Source organism: Colletotrichum spaethianum (genome assembly GCF_022836535.1).
Source record: "Colletotrichum spaethianum MAFF 239500 DNA, contig40, whole genome shotgun sequence".
In the NCBI taxonomy this organism is placed as follows: domain Eukaryota; kingdom Fungi; phylum Ascomycota; class Sordariomycetes; order Glomerellales; family Glomerellaceae; genus Colletotrichum; species Colletotrichum spaethianum.
The window spans coordinates 365,420-384,660 of NW_026054810.1; the positions used below are offsets into that span (position 1 = coordinate 365,420).

The window sequence follows — 19,241 nt, forward strand, 5'->3', positions numbered from 1 at the left end:
AGGCCACTGAGAGCCGAGCTCACAAAGATCGAACCACGAAAAAGACAAGGAAAGAAAGAAAAAAAGGGGGAGGGTAGACGGAAGGGAAAAAGTGCCGAAGACCAGGCAACCAACCAACGTTGCCTTGGCTGGTCGGGGCTTCGAGTGCTGCGCTGTGCTGATGTAAGAAGAGCGTGTGTGAGGTGTCGATGCGACTCGACGACCGCACCCCCCCTTGGCGATCTGCGGCTGACGGGACTTCCACCGAAGAGTACACAGCACGAGGCCCGTCGAGGCTCCGGTCACCGGGTCGTGGAAGGGTCAGAGGAGGGCCGAAGAAATTGAACGTAGATGGCGTGTCTACCTGGACCACGGGGGGGGGGGGGGGCCGCAGACACGACGCGGCTGGAAGGAATCGAGGTTGGGGGCCGCCGATTACTCAACCGTTCGGCTGAGAAAGCCTTATGCTTCTCGTATGGGCAACCGATGTCCTCTGTTCGCCTCGAGGGCTGGAGAAGATCGTTTATCCTTTATGGAAGGTCTTGCACTGGCCCCCAGCTAAGCAGACATACCGGTAGTAGGTCTGCTAAAGTCCAAGTCTGTTCAGGTCCTGGGATGAGCCCGGCGAGCCCTTGTCAGGGGGTGGGGCGGGGCGCTCAGTAAGCAATATGTGCGAGATGCGTCCAATGTCCTGCTTTTGAGTGGTTTCCCCCCCCCCCCATCTCGAGAAATGGGCGCTGCAGGCTGTGGTTGCAGCGCAGACGCTGAGCCGCTCCAACGAGGAAAGAAGACCCAAGAAATATCGCAAGGGAACAGAAGGCCTTTCTGGCCGCCTGCCCCTGATCCATGGGCCGATGGTCGTGGGTCGTGAGGAGGCTGGTTATCTTCGACAGTCGTTGAACTCGCTGCAGAGGCAGCGCGGTAGAAGCTGTTCCGAAGGAGAGGAGGCCCAGGGCTGCTTGGCGCGTTTGCAAGTGGGCAAATCAACATTGGCCATGGTCGACCTGAAATTTTGAGCTGACATGACCAGTCATCATTGCCTCAATGCTGCTGGTCCAGCCGCACCGCTGCAGCCCCCAACTTCCTCGACGCCCAACAACCGCTTTGATTCATTCAACACAGGTACGCGCATCGACGGTTTGTTGGCTCATCTGAACAAGCACCCCAAGCCCTACCAGAAACGCCACAACCGAGGCGTTGGATGAATATCCATGCATGCACTATCGCGTATTGGGCCTGGCCAGCACATTTTCTTCAGGGCCCCTGACCGCGGCATGGGCTTTATTTGTCAATACTCTCCTCATAAGCTCGTCTGTTTGCCCAATGACAGTCTCAGTCGCGGAAGGCCCCGAAGTAATCACACGCGATTTCCGGGGCTGCTGCTATGTCAGCAACATGGATGGGTGTCCTTGGATGGGCTGAACAGACCTTTGAACCAACGGGAGCGCGGAGGGACCCGTGAAGATGCAGCAAAACCGCATTTTGGTCTCACCGGGGTTAGCCGGCAGTAGCTCGACTGCAAGTCAAGTGGTGGTTGCTCTTTGCGACCAGGTCGCGAAGAGATACCGATAATCGTTGGTGTCTGGATGCAGGGAGTTGTGGTTGGATACCACCCCGCCGGGGGGACGTACTGCGTGGACCAAGCGGTGATAAATCGAGCGATCCCCGAGCCTGGGGTCATTTCCCCTTCGAATGTTCCGCTTCTCTGCTTGAGTCGACACTTCCCACGACTATCAGGTCCTGGCACACGTATACTACTGAGTCCCTCCTCCGAGGTCGAGTCGCGCTTGACTTCGAAGCCAGGCCAAGCATTCGCGAAGCGTTGCTGGCCTTTCCTGTCGTTTACTGCCGGATCTTACGCCATGTCGTCTCCAACGATGACGAGATCTTTCAAGTGTCTCCTGGGGGCGATCCTCCTCCTGTCCTCCCCGGCGTCTTGTCTCACGGCTTGGTGGACGGACCTCAGCCCTCATGTTGCCATGCAAGACCCAGCAACGGGCAACCTTCTGTACAGCGCTTGCAACAGCAATTCCACGCCCATCTTCCCCGACGACGGTCTCAACGCCTTCAAGCTTCAAAGAAAGCCTCGAAACGGTACGTCGCTTACCGCTGCCGGATGGTACGATGTGGAGGCGGCGACGACTGTGGTAGGTCTGGCAGTATCGAGTGTCATGTACAGTGGCTGACATCCTCTCGCAGGCTTCCATCTTCTATCAAACCGATGATGGCGCCATCGTCAACGGCTACTTCGTTTGTAATTTCGCCACGGGTCACTACAATATCAAAGGCGAGTACCTCATCTCCTCGACGGCCAGCGTCGAATCCATCCACAGCGAGACGGGCTTGGCGGTCGAGTTGCTAGGGGCCGAAGACGGATACCGCGTGTTCTTCCACGACGAGGACAAGAAGGTCAATGTCATGTCATACACGACCAAGACCGATTGGCAACTCCAAGGGGCTATCTCGCAAGATCCAGTAGGGGGGATGGCCCTGACGTCGGTGCACTCTGGCCAGTCAAACATATCTGTCGTCTATCCTAAAGATTCGGAAAACTTTGAGATCTCAAGATTCTTCAAAGACGAGACATGGCATCTTGGTTCGTTTGCCCTCCTGCCGTCGAAAACTGTGTGAATACTGACTGTCGCAAAGCCACACTGCCTCGTCCCCTCGTCAGTGACACAGTCAATGGGAAGACAAACGCGTCTGATGTTCTCCTCAACTCGTCTATCCAGCCGAACTTCACGTTGCCCGCATACGCAAGCAACTTGACTGGGCTAGGCGTAACAGTCAATCACACATATGTGCGCAGCATCTTCTATATCGGAACCGACGCCAAGCTGCACCAAGTATCGAACGTCGATTGGGAATGGAAGTTGATGCCGGACCGGGAATCAAGCATATGGCCCGTGGCGGACGCCGTTGACGGGCCCTTTGCGGCGACGAGCAATTTTGACACGAACGAAGCCTGGGTATGGTACCGATCAAACGGCAGTTTGGTACAGCTGTACCAAGGCACCGATGGCCTGTGGACGCAAGCTACGACGGTCCCCAGCGTCAACACGACCAAGTCGCTCGAGACAGAGCCGAATGGAAATGCGACGCCGACAGCTTCGCCAACCGGGAAATCGATAGTGATGTCAACCGGGGCCAAGGCAGGGATTGGCATTGGTGTTGCCGTTGGAGTTCTCGCCCTTGCCGGCGTTGGCTTTCTCCTCTTCCAGCGAAGAAGGCGGCAACAAGCGGCGGCGGCTGAGGCAGCCCGTCTCAAGGAAGCGGAGGCCATGACTCTCAACGGCAGAGGGGGGCCGTATGCGGAGACGTGGGGCTCGGTTTCGCCAACGGAGAAGTACGGGTCGGAGTTGGTAGAGGCGGATGCCGTAGGTACGACAGCGCCACAAGAGCTGATGGACACAACCGAAAGATACGAGCTTGTGGGCGAAGGACATTGGAGAGAAATGGACGCCACGGGGCAGAACCCGGCAAGAAGGAGTATTGGAGGCTGGAGAGAGGCACAAGCACAAGACAAGGGTTGCAAGGCGATAAGAAATGAGGTCGTGGACCAGACCAGGTAGTGACTAATGACCATGATGACCGAACATAATAATGAACCACCTTTGACGTTTACAAGAGGAAGTGGCCGGGTAGCTTCGGGGCAAACGACTGGTGTATCGTTTTGCGTGAGGTATATCTTTTGCTGCCAGCAGGTTGATTTACAGGCCGGTTCGACCGCCTCAGCTCCTAAGCTTTGAAAACCCCTAGGACTCGGTTTCCTCGCTGCTCTGGCGCACGAGTCTGGCGACCCGGTGTGTTTGATAATGAAAATTTAGCAAATCTGGCCGTGATCGTGAGTCTTAAGTGTACCGGTGGGGTTTTTGTGCGCGCGGGGCGTCCCGATTGCTCAATACCAGTGACACGTGGACAACGTTTACACTGTACAGGAGAATCGCAGCGCTGTTTGCGACTGGCAATGCAGCAGCAAGCTGCTGAGGTGGTGACATTTCAGAAGCATTGTTCGGAGCATGTCAAGGTATGCTTTATGGTCGCTGACGAACAGTTCTCTACAATGCTCAAGTCGCCCCGGAGAGGCGCAGATGACTTTCCTAAAAGAGGTCGACCAGGTCCTGTCTCATGATGGTATGGGAGGCGGCTGGGTGTCGGAGCAGCTCGTGGACGGTCCGGATGATGGCATGTCTCTCTTCAGGGTCCTCCAGGGGATCGGGACCGTCCAATCAGAAATGCCTCCCCTGGCATCATCCCATCCCACAAGTCGAGGTTCTGAGGATGGGTAGTCGAGGAACCGAAAGCTACTGTGTAGGTACACCAGAGATTTCTCAATTTCCGGAGATGGGCATCTAAAGAGCGAATGGGCGAGTTTGTCATCGGATCAGGCTTTGGCTGATGGGTCAGTCCTGGCGATCAGGCCGAGTCGGTGAGAACCGAAGCCCAACTGCGGAGACTTAGCAGTAAACATTTGACGGCAAAGAGCTTGTTCTGTCGAGGGATGTCATTGGGTTGGCGGCGCCCCGATGTTCACGGAGCAATGAAGCCTCAGACCTTGCTATAGCCTCAAGGACCGAATAAGCGAGCGAATGCGACACAATGATGGAAAGTCTCGGGTTGAACAAGGAAATTCGGCGAGGAACAGGGCGGGATTTTAGCCCAGGGACCATGGCCGGCAGTTGTCAGAATTCCAGTATTCAGGTCGGAGAGAGTGGGCGATGTTGGCTAAGCGGCGGTTAGGTACGGCGGGTCGCTGCAATGTCCTCGCAAGCCGTCGCGGCGGTTCCAGCTAGTGTATGTCTCTATTGCTGTCCAAAGGCTGCCTTGGCGGAAGAAGGGAAGCACGAGAGCGGGCGGAGTAGAGGGTCGGTTGGAGCAGAGCCGAAGGAAGGTGAGGTGTGGGTTTGGGGGACGGCAGGCGGGACAGAACTGGCTGGGGTGGATGCAGGATTGCGTCAGTGTCTTTTTTGGCGATGAACTGGAGACTTCCATGGTGAATGTGACGACGGGGCTGGGCACCGAGGGAGAGAGGGGAGGAGGGGGGAGAAGGAGGGGGGAAACTGAAGGGAAAAGTGGAGGGGAAAAGATAGGCACTGTCAAGTGTCAATCTAGAATTGGCTCCTTTCGGTGCATCGTGCTTGTGATACTGATGACTGCTGCCGTCGTTGCTGCTGCTGCTTCTCCTCCTCTTCTTCCTGGCGGTAGCGGCGGTGGTGGGAGGCTCGAAGACATGGGAAAGAACGACTTGAGGTGGAGGAAAAGCTAGACGGTCGCGAGCTGCGGGTCCACTTTTCCGTCGTCTTAGCTCCTTCCCGCTCTTTCCACAATTAGGCCTTGTTCCTTGGCCCCCTGGTTTCACTGGAACTCCCAGCAATAACAGAGAAACACTAAGATCTAAAATCAGGTCTTTGGGGCAGCCGGTCCAGCTTCATACATGCACTGGCACCAGCTTTCAGGGACACGGGGCTCCATTATCGCAAACTTGGGGTGCCATTACAAGGCCGGATGGAACGCTGACTGAAGCAGCAGGGTCAGCCTGTTCGTCTGTGGTAAAATGAACGGAGCATACATGGAAAGAAAGTGCAGGCACTGCCTTGCAGTTGCCATGTACACTAGGTACGGTATGAGGCTTGGTTGTCAGCCCGGGGCAGATGAGGGGAGGTCCTTTCCAGGGTGTCTCTTTCCAAGCGTTTTCCCATGTCTTTTTTCGACCTATTTTCGCCTTCTTTTCTTGCAAGTCATACAAGAATGGGTTTTGTCATCGAGGATTTTACAGTTTTGCTGCAGTCCAGCTGCTCCTGTCGAATCAGCATCACCGTCCAAGCAGAAGCCATGCTGGGTTCGGGCCTCTGTCCAGGCGATCACTGCAGTCGAAAATATGACTGGATTCGTCCCCCATGCACCTCAACCTGCAAGTCACAAGTCAAGCAACAGCCATTGGGCACCAGAAATCGGTGAGAATCCAGGCGCCCACTTCCTGTCTCTGCCTCTCGTGTCGCCCAGGCCGTCGTCCAAGCCCAATGACTGACAAGCAACCTCATCCTGCACCACTACCACTAGAGCCCAAGTGGATGCCTCCCAGGTGCACACAAGTGGCATGATGAATGGATGAGGAAGGGCGCGGCACATGGAACACTTGGATCGCACTTCTATGCATCTCCGCTTCTTTCCTTCGCCTACCGTTGCTTCGGCGTCGGTCCGTCTGTCTGTCATCCATCACTCTCCCATCGGCTTCTGCTTGCTTTTTGCTGCTCCCCAACCGCACCCTATCAACCGCTTCCCGTTCCTGTGATGCTGTTGGTCCGGCACAACACTACGCTGTATCCTTGATTCCCAGGCTACTGGTGTCTGGAGCCTTCTGCCGTATCCCCATCTGCACCCGTCTCTGCCTCATTTGGCCGCGCAGCCAAGGTCGTCAAACTCCTCGCGATGGGGCATCTAAACCGCCACGTCCGGCCCGCGCAGACAGGCATTTGGCGTCTGAGCAATTTGCCATTCTTCTGGAAACTCTGAATCGAACGTCGGCCCAAACTGATTGATTGCCTTCCCTGCCCGCTCTCTGCCCAGGACCTGGACACCCTCCATCATCTTTGCGACGGCATCCCTACCGTCCCGCTTCCCGCAGCGACGTAGACAAAACGTCGGGAACACCCCTGCTCAGTGACAGCGGTTCACCGCGCGGCGCATGCCCACAGCTGGGAGGGATTCGAACTCGACAGAACTCGACGGGGACACACTGGCCACGCTTGAGAACAGGCTCACACCGTTGCTCTTGAGCCGGCCAACCCCTCCCATTTCTTTACTTGACTTGCTCGTTCTCCCGTCCCTCTCTTCCCCTCCATCCGTCGTCCATCGAACCAGCCAAGACCACAAAAGCCTCCACGAAAGGAGCACGCAGCCTGCTTCTTGGTGTGCCGCCCTATATCACCCGTCGGCTGCCTTTATTACATGCCCACGCTACCACCTTACCTACATACGTTCATACGTCCATACATACATAGCCTGCTTGTTCTGCTGTGGTATGACGACGTTGCTCCCACTCTGACTCTTTTCTCTTCCTCTCACTCACTCACTCACTCACCCACCCCATTCTTCTCTTCCACCCCCTCTTCTCACTCCCTCCCCAAACCGGCTCAGCTCTAGGCTCGGCCTCAGATTAAAGTAGATCATCCGCTGCCCTACGTCTTGTCGCTCGTTCCGTAGCGCTACGAGAGACGTTTGGTTCATCCATTTTTTTTCTTCCAGGGTCGCTTCTTCCGTTTGCGCACGATACCCGCGTCTTGGTTATTTAGTGTCGCCAACGCTCACGCTATCACCTGCGCTACACGATCACCACCGCTTACTACCCCGCCATTCAACTCTCAAACAAACACACCCGGACGCCTCTCCGCCACACATCTCCCGAACCGAAAGCCGTTTACGTTCGGCTAGGAAAAGATGGCTTACCGCTCCAACGATTTTGAGGAGCGTTTTTACGACGAGGGACCCCGCCGACAGCGGGCCGAAAGCCGCGTTGCATTCAGTGAAGTCGACGTCCGCGTGAAAGAGCGCGAGCGCGAGCGTGAAGGCGACCGTCTCCGGTTCTTGCGCGATGAGCGTCCTCCCGAAGCGGGCGCTCTCGTCTTGAGCCGCCGAGAGGTTGAGTCGAGGGAGCTGTCACGGCCCCGCCAACGCTCCCCGAGCCCTGTGTACCGCGAACACCGCGAGCGGATCGTCCGCAGAGCTCGCAGCTTGACACCTCCGCCCGTCCACGAGCAAGAGCTCGAGCGTTCGAGGGTGCGCATTTCCGAGCATGAGCGTGAGATTCGCAGCCCATCCCGTGGCCCTCCTCAGGAGATCCGGGCTCGATACGTTGAACGCCACAGGTCGCCCTCTCCGCCGCCCCCTGCCAGAGAGCGCAGCCGTGTGGGTGTGCGTATCATCGAGCGTGAGAGAGAAAGAGAGCGAGTACCATCTCCTTCGCCCTCGCCGCCACCACCGCCTCCCCAGCCTCAGGTTATTCGAGGCCCCACGATTGAGCGAGAAGTTATCACCCACTACAGAGACATCGACCATGGTGAGTACAAGCAGTACCAGCAGGAATCAAGGTCCCGGCAAGGTCTAATGTATTCAGGTGTCACCCGCGTGCCCAGCCCGCCGCCTCCTCCTCGTCCCGCTCCTCGGCCCAAGACCCGCACTGAGGACCGGGAGCTGGATATCGACATCACCACGTCCCGCAACAGAACCGACATCGACATCCACCGATCACAAAGCCGCCATCGGTCTCCCAGCAGGGAGCGTAGGTCTCCTGCTTTCCAGGACCACAGAGAGCTCGTAGTGAGCACCGACCGCCTCCGGATTGACGATCGGCATTACCACAGCGGATCGCGCCGCAGAGCCCATTCCGCGGCTGCACGCACGCCAGTCGATGAGGAGTCCGAATACATCACCTCCAAGATTGACTCGCGCGGCAAGATGGGCGAGGCCTGGAACGGCGCCACCAAGGACTGGGCTATCATCGACGTGCCGCCCGGAACTGAGCGTGTCCGTATGGACGGTGTAGGCGGTGGCTCTGCCGAGGTCACCTGGCAGCGTTACAACGGTGTGAGACGAGCCAAGTTCATCCCCGAGCGGGACGGCGCTCCATTGTCTTCCCCGGCCCCGCTCCCCGAGCCCTCGCCGCGGGACTCGCGAGACCGTCTCAGCCTCCAGGTTTACGACCGTGAGACGGAAATCGAGATTGAAAAGACCAAGGACCGTGCTCCCGCGCGCCGTCAGCCCACCAAGCGCAACGAGATGTGGACGGAAATCACCAAGGACCTAGTCATTCGCGATGCCATCGTTGAGCTTGGCTACGACTTTGAGGAGACTGAGTACTTCTTCTACATCATGCAATACCTGAAATATGTTAGTCCGGACCCAACCCGATATGAAATGACCAGCCAAGCTAACGCAGACCAGGACGATGTACTCGAACTCGTTCAGGTGTCGGATGATATTCGCCGCTTCCGCAAGGATCGCGTCCGCGAGTACGAGAGAGAGTGGGTGCACGATGACTGGGACCGCCGGTCTCACCACCACCACCACCGCCGTGGGCCAAGCAAGTACGACGATGAACGAATTTACGAGCGCGAGGTTGTATATGACAGCCAGCGGCCCCGCCGTTGGTAAGCATTGTATACACGAGTGATCAAGACACATGAACCGGACACCCAGCCGCCGTTGGGCGTGATGAGCTTGGGCCAAGACAGACAGACGCCTTACATTGGATTCGGAATACAGAACATATCATTTTGGATGGGATGTACTGCGATTAGACGGCCGGATCTGCTGGGGCGGGAAAACGTGCGCGTCTTCTTTTCTATTGATTACCCAATCTGTGGGGGATTCCTGCCTGGCACAATGTGTAACGATTTTATGAATACTACATAGCGGCGGACAAGCGGAGTTTAGATTGTATTAGGAGCAATAACGATTCATGACTCGATACTGAAAATGCGCGCCCCCCTGTCGGGGTTTGACGGGCGTGTGAGAACCTCTGGTCGTTGCGCAAGCACCCTGAACATGTGCGTCTCACATGCTGCAGGTGTGCAGAGACTGAGATGAAGGACCGGTCTCTGACGATGACTTTGGGAAACTGCATGACTAGCGACTTTGTGAGATCTACGCCCCTATGCAACTCTGGCGATTGAACTTCCAAGATCGACAGATACCATACCATCGCCTTGAGAGCTCGCCGGCCACTCACACGGTTGCTTTTGTTCTTGGTCCGCAGGCTACGTCTCGTGGCCAACCCCCACCACTTACTGCACCCTTTCCCAACCGACCAAAAACCGTCGTGGTCTCGAACGACTCTTGCAGTGAAAGTTCCCTCGCGGTGGACACTGCTTCCGGAACCACCCCCAGGCGGAGCTTCGCACCTTCCGTCCGACCATGCAGTTCGTCGGAAGAAAGGAGGCCGGCGTTCGGCGGCAGATGCGCCGGCACGCCCGGACCACGCGGCATCCCAGCGATCAAGTCCATGCTCCGGGAGCCGTCCGGCGCCGAACCCTGTGGATCCCCATCGAGCAGCCGGCTGTGGCGTCCTGGAAGGCGTTTCCGGACCACGTTCGGGGTCCGCGCCCAATGCGCCGGTGAAACTGTACCGACATCTTTTCATTGCCAGGAGCACGCGCTCTACCCCAGATGATCATTTATCGTCGCCTGGAAAGACCTACAAATCTCGAAGTCTTGAGCAAGCAGTTGCTTAGAGGGGTGTATACGAAAGCTAGCACCAACTTGCTGCTGTAGTATTAACTAATCGATCACAAACGGTGAGTTGGCTGGTTGATCCGACATGGCGCTACTGGAACCAAGGCCGGCCAGTCGGAAACCGTTGGCCATCGACCCTTTGGCTCACCAACTCTCACGGGAATACAGGCATTTGAAGGACGAGTGGGAAAACGTAATATGTTAATCTAGAGACTCCAGAACACAGGAGGATATGAGGAAGAGTGGTGTGATTTAGGGAGATGGTCTAGGACATCAGCCGGTCGTCACTGAAGATCACGACCCTAACAAGAGGCTAGACAGTGGCATCTTTGTTTAACCAGGAGTACCCACCGATCAACTCTTCCAACTTCGAGCCCAATTATCTCATTAGAGAAAAAATACCTCTCAACTTTTCTGATGTTTTAGGACTTCCATCTCCAGCCCAGCAAGCAAATAGCAATGTAAGCAAACATATAGTGTACAGACCCCTTCTGCTTTTGCAGCTGGGTGTTGCGAGTCGCATTAGTGGGTATGAACTCGAAAGAACAACGTTGAAACGACAAGGTGATGTATGGGCATCCGCCAGCAGACGATCCCCAAAGAAGTAGCCCGATACACTTCTACAGTCGGCTGCTCAGGGGCGATGCCTCAACCCATACCGACAGTCGAGTATGCTCCCTGGTGCAGGGACATTTACCTGGAAAAGTCAACATCATCTCATGTTGAATAGGCTCCGTACGGTAGACTTACTTGCGGGAACGACTGGCACGAGTGGACTTAGGCTTCTCCTCGGCAGCAGGAGCAGCCTTCTTGCGACCCTTGGGCGCCGCTTTAGCCTTCTTCGGCGTAGGCTCCTCCTCCTCTTCAGCCTCAGACTCGGGGGCGACCTCGGCTTCGGGCTCTTCCTCGCTCTCCTCAACCTTGGCCTTTTTCGGAGCGGCCTTCTTGGGGGCGGCAGCCTTCTTCGCAGCACTACGCTTGGGCTTAGGAGCCTCTTCTTCCTCAGGCTCGGCCTTCACAGCAGCAGCAGCCTTACCGCGCTTTGCCTTGGGCTTCGGCTTCTCCTCTTCTTCCTCATCAGACTCGGCCTTGACAGCAGCAGCAGCCTTGCCACGCTTAGCCTTAGGCTTAGGCTTCTCGTCCTCGTCTTCCGGCTCAGCCTTAGGGGCGGCTTTTTTGGCACGCTTCGCTTTGGGCTTCTCCTCCTCATCGTCATCGGCAGCAGCGGACTTGCGGCCGCGCTTCTTGCCCTTGGCAGGGGCCTCCTCTTCCTATGGTCGAGTGTGAGCCTCCATGTGCGCCATTGCTCAGTCCAAGAGAACTTACCTCGGCCTCCTCGCCGTCATCCCAGTCCTTGGGCTTCTTGCCGCGAATGCCCCTCTGGCCGGGCTTGTTCATCCAGGGGTCGCCGTTGAAATCCTCGGGGTCAATATGACCCTGCTCTATGGCCTTGCGGATCTTCGCCTGCAGGTCCGGGTGGTCACTGAAATGAGTGTCAGCCGTGCATGCTTCTGCGGCTCCCAAACGGAGAGGACCGGTCTTACCCCATCTCATCGTAACCGTCAAAGGCATCAAAGTCGAAAGTGCCATCTTTCTTCTCGCACAGCTCCTTGACGTGCGCCATCTGCTCACCAGAGACGCAGCCCCTGTGCCATGAAAATCAGCATGTGTAGCTGAAGGCCGTAGCACAAGCGTACGCGCAATGAGGGGCAAGTCAGGCATAATGCAGCGAAAAAGGGGTCACATACCAGTGCTTCCACTTGAAGGATTCATGATCCATAATCTTGGTCCAAGTACCGAAGCGGAGGGAACCCTTCAGGCACTTAGCGGCAGCCTTCTTGCACACGCCATCAGTGCAACCGGCGCGGTTGTTCGGCGAGACCTCTATTCCGACGTGAGCTGGTTAGAATGCGTTGACGGGGCGAGAGGGCGAGTTTGGGAAAGCGAGTTGCGAAGCTGGAGATGGGGGAGCTCCTCTCATGACGTAAGGTGCAGTGGTTTTGACGCGTCGCCCGAGTGCTCGCCCGACGCGACCGCAGCTCCAGACTCGCCGCCAACGGGAAGAGAAATTTACAGAAATACCAAACTTACCAATACGGTAATCGGGCATCTTGGCGACTGTGCTTGACCAGCTGATTGAGTGTCGCAGAATGCTTCTGAAGAAAGTGAGAGGTGTTGAGGTTGGGAGAGAGAAAAGGAAGCAGGAGAGAAGAGAGAGGATGAACGAGGAAATGAAGGAATTTGGTCTCCAGACGGTCACTGATTGCTGATCGGGGGTGGAAGGGGGTCGTTGGTTTAAGGTAAGAGCTCCCAGGCGCGCTGCACTGCCATGTTCCTGCCTGCACGGCCCTTGGGGTTGAGGTGCCCCAAGCTCCCCAGAGCTCCAGCGGTCGTGCCCCCCTGCGCGGTAGCCTAGCGATGGCCAGGCACCAGCCAGGCAAAGCAGGGTGCTGCCCAAGATCTGAGCCGAACACGTGGTGACCGATAACAAGATGGAATGCCGTGGATTGTCCAATATTTGAAACCAGCACCATCACAATCAGTCACCTTTGCTCGTTAACTGGACGATGGGATCCCATGGAAATTCCTCCATGAAGAAGGGCTTGGATGTACTACATTTACAGTAGAATTTAGACCCAGGTTATCACATGTCCTTTTCCGCACCCCCAACACCAACACCAACTCAGGTCGTGTCCTTCATTCATGGCCATCATCATCCCACGACGCCGGTCCATAGTACCATCATCTTCCGTTCCGATTCCCCAAAACTCCGTCTCACAAGAACGGACACCATCCGATGTACATGGCCGCCAGGTTTCTCGGATCGACGGCCTGCTTGATCAACTCTTCCACCTGCCCCTCCACACCCAGCGGGATCGTGTCATGCCCCATCAACCCCTTGACTTTCCGCTTGATGCTGTCAACCACAAGCTGGGGCTGCATTCGCGGCGCCCCGTCCTGTCTGCGGCTCGTCTTCTTTTCTTTCTGGAGGTCTAGCGTGGGGTCGTAGATGAACGCCTCGAGAATCGTCATCAACGTTTCCTCCTGCTGCCGAAGGATACCCAGCGTTAGTTCGCTGCAGTGACGGAAGGGGCCTTCGTATCCGTAGATGCCCATCGCTGCCACCATGTTGTGTGTCAACCGGAACGGAACTCTCTCCGGTTGCGCAAACGTCAAACCCTTGTCGAAAAGGCAGTTGAAGTCGACGTGGAAGATGCCGCCGTTGTCACGTTCCAAGAGCACGTTCTCGCCGTGCCGGTCGCCGAGTCCTAGAATGGTACCGACCATTGACATGACGGCGCAAGACCGTGTGTACTTGAGCCGTGCCGAGAACCACGTCGAAGGATGAGGGAAGCGCTGGACAAACCAATGCTGCAGCACCGGCGGGAACGTCCCTAGGACGCCCTCGGTGAACATCTTAATGTTGTTCGGTCCCGTCACCGCCTCAGCCATCATCCGCTTGATCTGATTGTAGTCTGGGTGGACCGAACGGGTCTTGTACTGATCCAGGAGGATCTCCCGCAACGTCTTTAACCCATCAACCCACTCAATAATACCGCACTCTTCGTTCAGCGGCACAACGGCGTATGTTTTGATGTACAGCTGGCGCCTGCTGGCCTCGGGGTCCCGCTTCAACGACCTATTGATCATGCTGTTAAACTCCATCAGGCGCTGGTCAGTACGAAGGTCATCCTTCGGTTTGATCATGAGCATGTAATTCCTTCCGTCCGTTCCGCGAGCGGTAAGTCGCCGCGGCTTGGCTAGAGACCCAAGAACCAGCACTTCGTCCAGGAATGAGTCGATGGTGATGACATCGCGTGCGAACGCCTTGTGTTTCTTGACGTTATCCGTCAACGTTGGCAAGGCAGCCGTCAGGCACGACTCGATCGGCACCACCAAGGGGCAAGGAGTACATTTGTGATTGAAGTTCAGATCCCGCGTGATGCTCGCCACCGTGGTCCTGTTGCTCTGGAAATCTCCGTTGTTGCAGGCCAGCAAAAGCTGCTCTGCAAGCTTCTCTCCCATCCTCAAAAGTGTTTTGAGATCGTAGCTGCCACCATCGACCTTCCGAGAGACTCCCTTGAGCGTCTGCAGAATCTGTTGACCTCGGACCTTGCGCTCCGAGGCTTGCCTCGTTGTCATGATACCGAACAGACTCCAAAGAGCTTGCCGAGGATGGGACTCCACAACCTTGACAACGATGTGCATCAATCTCTCGTAGACGCTCGAGTTATGGTGTGCTATTCTCGCTACAATTTGAGGGAGTGCCGTGTAAAAGATGTAAGCCGGAAGCCGAATGATGTACTTGTCGAGGAATTGATGGAGGAGGTTCAGTTGTTCCGTTCGCCTCCTATGGAGTTCACGGGACAACGAGACCTTGCCTTCGGGAGCCTTGTCGACCTGTGCTCCGAACTCGAGCCACAGCGTGAGGATTCTCGGCAAGGTCTGGTAGAGATATTTGGTGCCGTAATTCAGTGACCGGAGGTAATTCTCGATAATGAGCCTCGTGTACTCGCCCTGGATACAGGGATCGCTTTGCTCGTCCGGCTTGAGTGTCTTTTCGGATTCCAACACCTTTTTATAATAGCGCCCCAAGTAGTAGTGTCCCTTTTCCCAACCTGATGCTGTCTTGGGCGGTTGCTGGTATTTTTCGCGCAGTGTAGCGTGATTGGTTTGACCGGCGGCATCCAGCCACTTGGCGAGCATCAACTGGGCTCTGGCCGTCAGCTGCCTCTGCTGGGCATCCATGCCACGGATGGAGGATGAACTATTGGTCTGCGTCATGAAGTTGTTGGATTCTATAGCACCCTGCAAGACCTGAATGGCCTTGCGGGTATGGCCATCTTTCCATAACAGTCGAGCGTTCTCAATGACTGCCGCGCCATCGCCAAGTTGAGAGGCATGAAGCACAGCATTAAACGATTGGTGGGTTGAGTTGGCCTTCCTGGCCAATCGAGCGCTCGAAAGCCACAGCGATGAAATGTCCAGATCAGAAAACTTAGGCCTGTGGTTTGTTAGCTTAGAGTACATGCAGAGGAGGAACAGTACATGCCGTGAAAGCTCCATAGCTGCTCTGCGGATGCCCAGCAGATATTGCTTGTCGCTGACATATGCTCCAAGAACCTCGAGGCGACGGTTCAGTACTGTAAGCACTTCTTGGTGTGCTTCACTTTCCGGGGCTTGAGTCCCGGCGATAATTTCCAAGTCGGTGAGCACATGGCATCTGAGTCTCAGGTCATGACAGGCCTGCAGAGACGCAGTCGCTGAGTGAGTCATAGCGGAAGCAATCTTCTCTCTCATGCTCTGCAGCATCTGAGGAAAGGTGTCGCTGTTAGCACCTCTTTGCTGTAACGCATTGAACAGCTTCGCGATGCTAACGTTGAAGTCTTCCAAAGGACTGCCGTGGAATCGACTGGTGTACTTGGACAACGTGTCCCATCTCCGGGTGGCCCAAGCTGCCTCGACGGCGTAGGGAACAATCTTGTTCTCTGTCGAAGAATCCGTCCGCATGCCTTCGACGTAGTTGAGCAGCACATCTATGTTGGTCAGCTCACCTGCTCCCAAAAGCGACTCTGCATTACAACTTACCGTGTTGACCAGACTGTTTCAAGCAGTTGAGGAGATCGACTTGCACATCAATGTTGTCAGGCTCTTCTGCTAACTTGATCTCGTACCAAGTCTGAGCGGCGGTGTATCTGCCCGCTTTCTTGTGACTAAGGATCTGCTGGTTGATGTCCAAAACGTGGAGATGGGCAGAGATGCCTTCCAAACCATCAGGCTCGTCAATCTGTGTATAGATGTCCTGCAGTTGCTCGAGAAGCAGTGTTTTCTGCCTTGGATCGCTCTTCTCAACCTCCATTTGCTGAGCATGTTGTTCAAGGTGGAAGAGCGCACGGGGGTATTCTTTGCAATCCATCGCCCGCTGGGATATGAGCACCGGCGGAATCGTGCTTAGCAGATCCTCAACGCGTGCAATAGCGGGCATATCGTTATCCGTCTTCCGTCTGGCATTTTTCTCTTGAAGCCACCTGCTTGCGTAGTCAAGGACTCGGAAGACGGCCTGGGTTGATTAGCTAAAGTGTCGCTAAAGGGAGAAATGCGACTTACCTCGCAATACAGCTTCATATCTTCTCGTTCAGAGTACGGAGCATCTTCCGCGGGCTGATGCTGAAGAATGCCAACGAGTTCGCCTATGACATTATCGCGCTCCTGACGCGAACTTCGATGACCTATTATGACGTGCAGAACAAGGTAGGGCAGCAAGAATTCCGCAACCGCCAGATCCTTAACTCGAATGGTGCGGCACAACGGTTCGAAGATGAGATCCGCATGCCCGTTCTGCCCCTTGCGTAGGAGATCCATGTTGAACGAGCGCATCCAGTTTCCGTAAGGCTTGCCTGGCCGGAAAATAGGATACTCGACTGCGGCCACGTTCATGGGCGTCAGGAGGTACTTGGAAGTGAGAAACGGCGTGAGGATCATGCGGACGCTCTCCGGCAGGGCTAGCCACTTTCTGTAAATGGTGGCGCCATCCCTCATGCCGGTTTCCTTCATCGCGCACGCCGCTTTGATGTCAACCCTGTCGAGCAGTTCTTGCATGGCGAACGACAAGAAACCCTGGAGTTTGGTGTCCGTCGTGGATAAGAACGCCTTGACCAGGATATGCTCCAGGATGAATAGGACAAAATCAGTCGTCTCGTCTGCGTTGTCAAAGTTGCTCAAGATCACCATCGACTTTTGCTCCCGAGGCGCTTCGACCCTATTAGAGTCTAGACAGCCCACCAAGCCGATGCATTGTGTGCAGAGACTGGCAATGTCAAGCTGCATGGAACTGTACTTCGACGCGCAATCAAGTAAGGCCCGAAGCAAAGTAGAGACAACTGGGTCTGGTTGTTGGCTGATGGTCGAAGTTTGAAGGAACCCTCCGCTTTGCTTGAGATAGGTCTCAAGTTCAGCCAGAGCCTGTAATACCACACCCGAGTTCTCGTGGGATATGCGCTCAGCAAAAAGAGCAAACGCTCTGCTGCTATCCAGTGCGGGGCGAATTGCGCTGAGCTGGGCTTCGACATCCGCCAGCTCTGGCACGTGGGCCAATGATGGGAGTTTGCTAATGTTCTCACTGAGGACTATGTCGAATTGAGTCATCAGTGTTGTGATCAAGCCTTTGGCCGTCTGTCGAGTGTTGTCATTGAACAATGGCCAGTAGTGGCTGATGACGAAGAATGTCGTTTCAAGCAACACCTCAACGTCCTCCGATTCCAGATAGGTGAGCAGAGCTGCCCAGCAAGAAAATGCTGCTTCTCTTAAATCGTCCTGCGCCAACGCTGACAACAGGCAAGCGGATATCTGGACAAGTCAGTTTCAACCCCACGTTCATGTTCTCATTTTGCTTACTTGAGGCCGCGCAATGCGCACATAAGCTTTGCAAAGTCTGATCATCTCCTCCATAGCTCGTACGCATCGCCTCTGTTCCTCGACCGGGGGCGATACAAGGGGCATGTCATTAATGACATCCGCAAGTCTGGCCATGAGGCCGAGAATGTAGGACTGGAGAAACCTTCCAATAGTATTGCCCTTCCTCGGTCGCGACTCCTTGTTTGCAACCATCATCATAGAGCAAAAGGAAGTAAGTGCTTCGATGATCTGTAGCAAGTTAGCAGCTGAGATCCTCGATGACCTGACGTTCTTACCCGTGGTTTTCGGGCTTCATCCGCCTCGCCCGCTGCCTTCAACAACTCGAGGACGATAGTGACAACCTCTGCTTGCATCAGCTCAACCAAGCTAAAGGACTCCAGATGAGACGCCACTTCAACGAGTCTTGACATGACGAATTGCTCGATATTCCGCACATCTTGCACAAGCAATAGCGCAAGAATGGGGCCAGCATTGGCAGTGTCCAGAATAGGGACCCAAATGTCCTTTTCGCCCCGTGCTTCGGCAATCTTTTGGATGACGTCTTTCTTCTTCATCAAGACCAGCCATGGCATCGCATGGGTCTGAACAAGCAAAAGGAAGTCGGAAACAGAAATTTGCAGCAGATCGGCAATCGCACGTGTCATCTGCGGTCGAGATATCATATCCTTAACAGCGAAGTATGCTAGGTTTCTCCAAAAGGGCTCAAACAAGCGGCGGGGTGTTGTCTTCAATGCAGCTGCCAAGCTGATTATCTGGACGTATGTTAGCTTGTCCGAACCCCCCAAACGCCAAGTAACCGTCGTACCTCGTTGAAGGCACAGGCTGCGATCAAACTATTGATACTGCCAAGATACTCCAGTAACTTATGCAGCACGAGATTCAGCTCGTCTCCGGTCACAACCCTGTTTGGTCAGCTTGTTGGTATACAAATCATATCTTCACAGGCAGGATTGCACTTACCGTCCAAGTTGGCTCCAGGCCAGAATCCCGCTTTCATGGAAAATGACCGCGTCCTTTTCCGAGGCAGCTTTAAGCAGACTGAGTGCGTTCTTTCGATTGCGTTCAATTACAGTGGCATCAAGTGTATCGGAGTTGGTATCTTCTAGGAAGAGAGGGAGAGCGCGCCTACAGGGAAAACTGTCAGCATGCTCAAACTCTAAGCTTGTAAGTGACTTACCCCGAAGCAATCCGAAGCTCTCTAATTGAGCTGTGTAAGCTCTGTAGACACCACTGTCCCAGAGGAGAAGTCTCGAGATCAATCAGTTGTGTAATGTCAGCGTGGTTGATGATCCGCCTCATCGCAATCATAGCAACGACTCTTGGTCGCCTCGATTCTTTGAACGAATCGAGGTGGATGAGCTTTGTGAAAATCGACTGTGCTTCGCTTTTCGCTTGAGCCGTAACCACCTTGGGTCTCTTCGTACCTCTGGGTTTCCGATCACAGGAGGCGCATCGGAGCCTCTTATCTTTCTGTAGGATCGTCTCATTTTTCGTCGCAGTCATATCCACAACACAACAGGTGCGGGCGACAAGGTCAATGGCTAAACACTGATCTTCTTCGCTGAGTCCTGGATAGTGGTTTCTGAGAAACATCAGCCAATAAGTCACATCTGATG

At 55.2% G+C, this 19,241-nt stretch overlaps 4 protein-coding genes across 4 annotated transcripts; 2 read left to right on the forward strand and 2 right to left on the reverse strand.

Annotated features, from left to right (window-relative positions):
• Positions 1 to 1,856: 1,856 nt before the first annotated feature.
• Positions 1,857 to 3,551, forward strand: ColSpa_10957 (uncharacterized protein; the record flags this gene model as incomplete). Its single annotated transcript, XM_049277169.1, has 3 exons — positions 1,857 to 2,126; positions 2,179 to 2,575; positions 2,662 to 3,551. The coding sequence occupies 3 exons, from the start codon at positions 1,857 to 1,859 to the stop codon at positions 3,549 to 3,551; spliced, it is 1,557 nt and encodes a 518-aa protein (XP_049133126.1).
• Positions 3,552 to 7,416: 3,865 nt separating this feature from the next.
• Positions 7,417 to 9,129, forward strand: ColSpa_10958 (uncharacterized protein; the record flags this gene model as incomplete). Its single annotated transcript, XM_049277170.1, has 1 exon — positions 7,417 to 9,129. One exon carries the CDS (start codon positions 7,417 to 7,419, stop codon positions 9,127 to 9,129), a length of 1,713 nt encoding a protein of 570 aa, XP_049133127.1.
• Positions 9,130 to 10,955: 1,826 nt separating this feature from the next.
• ColSpa_10959 (PARP-type zinc finger-containing protein C2A9.07c) lies at positions 10,956 to 12,319 on the reverse strand (the record flags this gene model as incomplete). Its single annotated transcript, XM_049277171.1, has 5 exons — positions 10,956 to 11,480; positions 11,536 to 11,692; positions 11,754 to 11,855; positions 11,958 to 12,108; positions 12,301 to 12,319. 5 exons carry the CDS (start codon positions 12,317 to 12,319, stop codon positions 10,956 to 10,958), a joined length of 954 nt encoding a protein of 317 aa, XP_049133128.1.
• A 665-nt stretch (positions 12,320 to 12,984) lies between these two features.
• Positions 12,985 to 18,933, reverse strand: ColSpa_10960 (protein kinase rad3; the record flags this gene model as incomplete). The annotated part of the gene is made up of 8 exons (XM_049277172.1): positions 12,985 to 15,746; positions 15,799 to 16,270; positions 16,318 to 17,556; positions 17,605 to 17,853; positions 17,901 to 18,377; positions 18,431 to 18,527; positions 18,586 to 18,750; positions 18,803 to 18,933. 8 exons carry the CDS (start codon positions 18,931 to 18,933, stop codon positions 12,985 to 12,987), a joined length of 5,592 nt encoding a protein of 1,863 aa, XP_049133129.1.
• Positions 18,934 to 19,241: the final 308 nt, after the last annotated feature.